The 8,087-nt window shown below is 41.6% G+C and overlaps 1 protein-coding gene and 1 pseudogene across 1 annotated transcript; one reads left to right on the forward strand and one right to left on the reverse strand.

Moving 5' to 3' along the window:
• Positions 1 to 288: 288 nt before the first annotated feature.
• On the reverse strand, positions 289 to 6,693 carry LOC105053865 (uncharacterized). Its single transcript, XM_010935181.4, has 5 exons — positions 6,539 to 6,693; positions 5,443 to 5,578; positions 3,003 to 3,096; positions 679 to 759; positions 289 to 588 (listed from the first exon to the last, which is right to left on the reverse strand). The coding sequence occupies exons 1-5, from the start codon at positions 6,576 to 6,578 to the stop codon at positions 442 to 444; spliced, it is 498 nt and encodes a 165-aa protein (XP_010933483.1). The 5' UTR covers positions 6,579 to 6,693; the 3' UTR covers positions 289 to 441.
• A 102-nt stretch (positions 6,694 to 6,795) lies between these two features.
• Positions 6,796 to 7,714, forward strand: LOC109506399 (uncharacterized; annotated as a pseudogene).
• Positions 7,715 to 8,087: the final 373 nt, after the last annotated feature.

Genomic DNA, 8,087 nt, shown 5'->3' on the forward strand with positions numbered 1-8,087 from the left:
GGTATGAACTTGGGATGGGTTTAGGATGCATTTTATTAAATGATCAAGGGGGGAACTTTCCATAAAAAGGTTTTCAAGCATACGATACGAGCCCAATTTCATGTTCAGCTTAATTTAGAATCTTTATATGGGAGGTCTTATGCTCCTATTTCAGGTCTGGTGTACTTTTTTTTTCTTAATTTATTTGAGCTTTTCAGGAACGTCTCTAATTAAGATACTTCAACCGGTACCCAGAATTCAATTTGCGAGAAAGGAAATGGCTCCTTCTTGCACAGCATAAAAATGACATGGCTTTAAAACAGCTTCAAAATTTATAAATCCAAGTATCAAGAAAGCAACATGTAGAAGTACTCGAGTGCATATCCATATTGTCAACTAGATATGGTCAGCATGAGCGGAGACAGAAAATAAAAGATGACTTCATGAATTAAAGTGCAGATTCTACATTGTTGCTTCTACTTCTGATTCAGCCTCAGTAGCTTCTGTCGTGATGTTTCTCCCACCTCTTAAACCCCGCAACCTTGAAGAAACATTGTCGATTGCAGAATTCAGCTGGCTTATCTTATCATTCAGTGTTTGACGAGTTTTCTGTTTTAAGATCCACATGTGAAATTTCAATTAGGAACAAAGAATGCCATCTGATTATTAAATGCACGAAATGAAAAGGTGGAGAGACACCTCAAGGCCATCATCATAATATATAGGTTGCTTCGCCTTTCGAAAGCCATATTCATCTTCATTTAGTATTGACCTTCTGATCTATGGAAGAAATTGGGCATTGTGATTAGGCAGCATGCTAAATAGAAAAAAGCTGGGGTTGGACCTCATATTTAGTAAATATGATCAAAAGTCATGTCGCAGTGCATCTGATAATATAAATAATTGTGTTTGAATTGTTTTCAAATAAAAGACAAACTTACACTTTGACCCCTCAACTTTCAACCATTTGCACAGCCGCCACCACCTCTTCTTTAAAAAGTTTCAATTACATTACTCAATTTAAGTCTTGTTGCAATCTTTCCCTTTCATCCATCTCCCTTAAACATAGCAAAACAACACATGCGATTAAATTTCCTAATATACCCTTGTTCCAATAAGAAACCCCACCTGTCTGGGTGTTGATAGAACCACCCATTTCTCTGAAGAATTTGGGACCAGAAATTCATCTGCTCCGAATGCCTCCATCCAAATGAAAGGCTAATGAGAAGGTCATTAGCTAAAGCGACATCATCCTCCACAAGTGCATCATCTCCTTCCCTTATCTTGCCCCACCAACTAATCCGCATCCTACAATACATCTCCTTCTCGCTCTCCAACAGCCCCAACCCTGTCTCCCTCTCTAAAGTCACCACCTCTCTCAAACTACACCAAAAAGATCTCATCCTCTCCACTATCAACAATAACACAATGTTAGCCGGCATCGTGTCAACAATAGCCTATATCAATCAAAGCCATCCATTAGGTACTCAGCCATCATTACTTCGCTCCACTCCCTCACACTCCTTTCTTCCCCCTTCACTCCCTCTTTCCATCCATTTGGACATGGTTCGCTGAACCACTCCGAATCGAACAGTTTGGGGCGTGCCAAACCATACCGATGGCTAACCCATATGGTTCGAACATGCGATTCAGAATGCCGACAGAAATGGAGCTAAGAAAAAGAAAAGGAAGAGAGAGAGAGAAAAGAAGAGAGAAAGGCTGGCAGTGGCCTGTCAAGCCGTCGGAGAGCCGCTGAGGCCTCTAGAGCTCCATGATCCTTTGTGAGATATAAGAAAAGAGAGGGGGGGAAGAGAAGCAGAATGAAGAGAAGACAATGGGAAGACTGTCGTATGGCTGCTATGGCTGTCGGATGGCCCAAAACCATCTTGCGAGCGTCGCAGATTCGAAACAGGGCCAAAACCCTTATTCATTATTTTTTTAAAAAAATATGATAAACAATGAAGCCGTTGTGAAATCTATTGCCGGCTTCACTATTTATTGTATTTTTTAAAATATATGATAAAACAGAGACTTTGCTCTTGTTTCGAAACCACGATGGTCATGGGGTGGTTTTGAGCCGTCCGACGGTCTCCCCACCATCTTTCCCTCACTCCTTTTCTCTCCCTTCCCCTCTCTTTCTTTCTTCTTATTTCCTCTCCTAGAGGACCATGGAGCCTAAGAGGCCTCGATAGTCCTTCGGTGGCCATCATCGGCGTCTCCACCGTTCTTCCTTTCCCTCCCTCCCTTCTCTCTCTCTCTTTCCTCTCCAGTTTATCCCTCATTTTCATATTAGTTTGGGTCCAGTACGGTTCAGTATGGGGGCGTACCAACTCATATCGCTGGCCGGCTAATACGGAATCCGATTCTAAGTTGGTGATCCTTAGCCAATGACTGAGGTGGAGGTGTAGCCCATGGATGAAGGGCAGTATGAGGACGGTGAGAGCGAGAAAGAGAAATTTTAGATAATGAAAAATGAGGGGAAAGGCAATTTGGTCGTTTGTGGATCTCGTTAACAGCGTCATAGGCAACAAGGGGTAGGGCAACATTGACTCAAATTAAAAGTTGGAGCAAATAGAAACTTGTTAAAGGAGAGGGAAGTTTGTGCAAATGGCTGAAAGTTGAGGAGGTCAAGTGTCATTTTCCCAAAAATCTGTCTGTATAGTCTATTCCAGAAGTAATTTATTTTACAAGCCCTAAGAAGATTGAGGAACAGCCAAGACCTGAAAACATGCATGAGATGAAAATTAACAACAACAACTCATTTCTGCTCAGTACCTAATACCTTTATAACAGGAAAAGGTCATGACAGATGCAAGAAATGCACATTCAAACATTTGAACATTAGCATGGTGGGCAATAGTTGGAGCATAATGTGAACAAGCAAACAAGTTGTATTACAGTTGGCTCCATGTACAAGTGTTACCGCATGGAGGGTGGTAACAGTGTGTTAGTGGAAGTTGTCATGTGGCGTCTAGGAGATGCTGAAGATCATATCTATATGCTTCTACAAAAGGCAGAAGTACCTGAGGAGCAAAAACATATGCTAGTGTTCCAAAGACTGCTCCACCTAAAAGGAAGCCAGCAAGAAAATCACCACCTCCACCTCTAGAATTATTACTGCATATACAAGTAAAAACACTATCCCGTCATCTGTTTCATAAAAGTTTAAAAATCCCAAGCAACAAGATGCAAGAAAAGTGGAAATGAAACAACATAACTCAATATATAATAGCAGCATTCATATCAGCATCAAGTATTCAAGATAATAGCAGATGCACATCGTGATACAGCAATTGGACACAATAACCATAAAATGACTCAAGGAGATGCAACAAATGATTCAATTTCAAGTGTTCAAAAGCTTGATTTTCTAAGAATCCCAATGTCAAATTAGCAAGCACACTATTACTTGATTTAAGACTGAAAATGTTGATATTAGGTAATAACAAAGGAGCTTAACAGAGGAAAAATATCTGGTGGTGGGTTGTGGATAGGGTGTGGCATTGGAGGATTGGACGGTTAACATATATTGTGCTCTTCCTTTTGTGAGAATGATCTTTCTACATTTGTCGCTTTAAATTTTCTATTGATGTGCTGAATTTATTAACAGCTTAAAGGTGAATTTGGAAAAAGCTTTCCGGATTCGCATGGATAGGAGGTGGTAGAATTAAGCACAAATCACATTGAAAATTCTGATGCTTCCCCTCCAAAGGATGTCTGTTGGAGAATAGGTACACTGGGTTGTCATGCTCCGAGGAAAGTAATGGCCAAGGGTGCTTACATGCAATACCCAGAGAATGACGGGTAACAATTGGAAAACAAGGAGCATCAAATCTGCTCTTTGTCCAAAAGTTAGTATCTCTTCTTCACTTAAGTCTTATATCAGTTAATACACCCCATGAATTCATGAAGAAGAAATGAAGGGGAAAAAGTGCACAAATCTTAAAGGCTTCTATAAGAAGCAAATTGGCTTTTGAGATAATTTTAGGCCTAACTGAAGCTCAAAAATGTGCCTTTAATATTAATCAAGTAGTGCTCTTTTCAATTAAGGATCTTTTTATGAGAAACAGAAAAGACCTAGTGTTTTGATACCTCTAATGCCAAAGGGCTTCAACCTTTGTCCCCATTTGAATGATCCCTATAAATGAGATCTTGATGTCCTTATTAGTTATTACAATTACCCTCAAAACATCCTTGGTTTTGGATAATATCAAATAATATTGTCACAAGATGCTTCAGAATGTGAAGTCTCCAAACTCAATTGTAATAATGATCTGACCAGAAGTGAAAAACTTTTCACAAGATCCATAGCTCTGAAGGACCTGCACCATTAGCAGGCTAAAGGTTCCGGATGCTATTAAGCCACACAAATTTCTTTGAATCCAAATATGAACATTTATAACTTGAAGAATCGATTAACAAACGAATCTGATTCACCATTCGTGGCCCAAGCTTTAATAGGCAGGTTCCTAGAAACTAGTCACTCAAACATCTTTTTGTCAGATACTTTTCTTCCCAAGTTTGGGTTTGCTCTCTTCTACACCATTTGCAAAAGTAATAGCCTACCGGCTACACACGGTAACATTCCTTAATGTCAAAGAGAAAGAAATTCTAATTGTAATGCCAGCTAACTCAAAAATGACGTAATAAAGAAAGCTTGCTTCTTAGAGATGACCTTGAGAAAGCAAATAGGTCTGTTGAATATGCACTAGTTCTTTTCTCAGAGATTGCCAACCAGATTATCTCCTGTATTTATGAAAAGATTGAGTCCAGAGATAAAGAAGCAACATTGACTCCTCTTTATCAGATCTTATCATTAGAGGTGGACAGAATACAAGGATGGTGAAGTGTTCATATGTGCTGCAACAAGTGAACATCCTATTGTTTATTTTACACCCATATATGTTACCACTAACACTAAAAGTCTAAGACCATAGATATTTTAATTATAAAGACAAGGTAACATCATCTTTAAGGAGATTTCAAAGTGTGACAATCATATGGTTACTGCTAACAAAAACATGGGATGGACTTAAATTTACTGAAATGCCGTTCTATTTCTTTAATGATTCTCACAAGTCACTGACAGATGGTGTATATATGTTCTTATTTGTATAACATGTGAAAGCATCACTCATGTGAATACCACCATAAACTGGTGAAAGTGCATGGCACGCCAAATGACCACACAGGAAATGTCCACAGGACACAGAAGCTGACATACATTGATATCATTTTGAATATACTATACCTATTTCATACAGAGGATTGAAAGTTATAAAATTAAACTAACACCAATGGAACTTCTTTCTAAATAATCTGCGGAATCAAGACATACTTTGTACTCAATGATGAGAGATAAGGATAACATCATTGTAACTACAAAGACTAGATAAAGATTCTATAACATCTGACAAAGAATACTTTCATAAAGTAATATATCAATCTAAATATACTAAATACCTGTATTCAGCACAGATAGAAAAGTTCCGATGATGATTTACTCGCTTGTTCTGACCAACTGCCAACTGAGTTTGATATCGTGCCAACATCTTCAGCTTGTTGGACTGCAGGCTACATGTCTTCAAATAAGATCCACCTAAAATTCCCCAAGAAGAAGAAGAAAGAAGATCAATTCCTTTTAATGACAAAATAATGTCTACTATGTGAAACTTTGAACTCAAACGAGAATAATCTTCTAATTATTTCAAATGACTATAAAAGATCACACCTTCCAATCTTTTGATTAGACTAATTAAGTTCCAAATTCATGCTACATACCACTTGTTAGACTTTCTGTATAATGGAGCAGAAGATTTGGTTACAAATTATATAGGTTGATCTTCTGGTTTCACCGTATACAAGGCAATCTTTTGATATGTTAACACCGAAAAATACAAATAAATCGGTCCATGGCAACATAAAGATGAACTTTTGGAAAATTAACATCTCAAATCTGATAACAACGGATCTAATTATGGTACATGAGCAGTGTTGATCTGATAAGCGAAGCAAATGAAGCCACGGGGCCAACAACGAGCATCCACAAAGATGAAGGGCCGGTTAAGGGGGGAAGTTCCAATATCAAATACCTGATAACCGTGGACATGTCCCACTGGCTCACGAGATTATTGTTTCAGCTCATGAGAAGAATGCGAGGGAAGCAAGGTTTTGACATAATTCGACTATCTAAACACACGAAAGGTGGAAAATCCAGGATATATAAATTCATATAAACTATTTTGCTTCCGTAATTTCTAGGGAATGACGGCAGCCTGGAGATTGCAAGAAGAATTTGGTGGAAGGGTGTTCCATTGCGAAGCTTCCACAGGCTATGGGAAGATTCCCACGACTCTCAGGCCGAATCAAGAAGACGTTAAGATTCAATGTAACGGTTTGACATCTACGATAAGGTAATTTTGTTGCAGACGTTCTGCGGTTTCGGCCACCACAATTCTCAAAACCGGATCGATGACAAGGCGATTTTGATCGGGTTCCAGTGGAACAACATTTAAATCTGAAGGAGCTTTTAGATAAGAGAACGAGAAACTCGACTCACCTACGAGAGAAGGTGTAGCAGACGAAGTCGCCATGACCATCGAAGGGGAGGAGAACGACAAAAATGGAGTGGAAATCTACAACCGCAGGGCCTCGTCCTGGAGATAATGACGCACGCTAGCGCGTCCCTCGGCCCGAACTCCGGTTTTCCGTCGGTCCGGTCTTTTTTCGAAGGCCTGGACCCAGGCGTTAACTCGAACCCGGACGGTGCCCGGCAGGAATCAAACCGGTTTTCCATTCACTGCCTGATTAAACCCTAACCATCTTTCGCCTCGCCCTCCTCATTGTTGTTGGTTCTTCTCCCACCGGAACCTGATGGATCCTCGTCCCTGAACCCTAACCATCTTTCGCCTCGCCGTCGACTGCGGCGTGGCGATGGCCCCCAACCCGGCCAACATGTGCGTGCGCTGCCTCCGCTCCCACGTGCCCCGAGTGCCGCAGCTACCTCCACCCCCACGCACCTGGGTCCGACCCCGAGTCGAAGGAGCTCCTCGCCTTCTGCCTCCGTTGCCCCGAGCCCCTCACGGCTCACACGCCGAGTTCGTCTGGACCGAGCCCCACTCCAAGCGCCTCCGTCTCAAGCTCCGCGTCTAGCGCGAGGCCCTCCACGGCGCCATCCTCGAGCAGTCCCCCCTCGTCGAGCTCACCGTCCACGACCACCTCTGCCCCGCCTGCTGCCGCGCCCAGGCCAACCCCGATCAATCGTCCGCCTCCGTCCAGCTCGGCCAGCACGACGCCCACCGCCGCACCTTCTTCTTGCTCGAGCAGCTCATCCTCCACCACGGCGCCGCCGCCGCCGCCCGCGCCATCCGCATCGCCGAGGCCGACCACAGCCTTGACTTCTTCTTCACCAGCCGCTCCCACGTCATCGTCAAGTTCGTCGAGTTCATCTCCGTCTGTCTTACATATATATTCTAAGCATTTGCTCCCAAAGTTTAGGTTGTCGAGTTTAGCTTCTAGTTGTTTCGAAGCTCAACATTACTTCAATTTTGTTTCTAATTCTCTACTTTAGATAGATTGGTTATGTTTGGTCGCAGCCATGTTTCTCCTTTTGTTTGAGCTAATAATTATGTTTAACATGGGAGGGTCGCTCTCTCTTTGTTGCACAAGGAGGTCGTAATTTATGAAACGCACAAGGAGGTCGTAATTTATGAAAAAAAGTCTTATTTATTGATAAGATTTGCAGGAAATTTCAGTGTGTTTTGACTTTTCGCTTTCATAATATGATGATTACATCTTCTAAAAGGGGGTCTGCGAGAGAGAGAGAGGCTTCAATGGATGTTTCCTTGTACCCTTAGTTGATGGAGGTGCTAGGGAACAAATGCCATTCCAAAGACAGAGTCAGCTCTGATCTGTATTTTCTTTGTTCCTCAAGTTGATGGTGTTTATTAATTTTTGGCATTGTTAGACTATATATGACAAGCGAAATTCTTTGTGCACCGCGCGCGACAATGGTGCGAGCGAACGATGTATGCCATAGGAACATGTGTTTGGGCCAAGAGAACCATCTAAATAAGTTTGGGCTAGGCCTGTCTTTATAAATTATGCCT

The sequence above is a fragment of the Elaeis guineensis genome, chromosome 11, assembly GCF_000442705.2.
Source record: "Elaeis guineensis isolate ETL-2024a chromosome 11, EG11, whole genome shotgun sequence".
NCBI classification, from domain to species: Eukaryota; Viridiplantae; Streptophyta; class Magnoliopsida; order Arecales; family Arecaceae; genus Elaeis; species Elaeis guineensis.

Excerpts from the sequence above, each read along its gene's own strand:
- LOC105053865 (XM_010935181.4), bottom strand. The coding sequence starts at position 6,578 with ATGGTCATGGCGACTTCGTCTGCTACACCTTCTCTCGTAG. Across the intron at positions 5,579-6,538 it reads TGCTACACCTTCTCTCGTAG|GTGGATCTTATTTGAAGACA; the intron begins GTGAGTCGAGTT and ends GGGGAATTTTAG. Across the intron at positions 589-678 it reads ATTATGATGATGGCCTTGAG|AAAACTCGTCAAACACTGAA; the intron begins GTGTCTCTCCAC and ends ATCTTAAAACAG.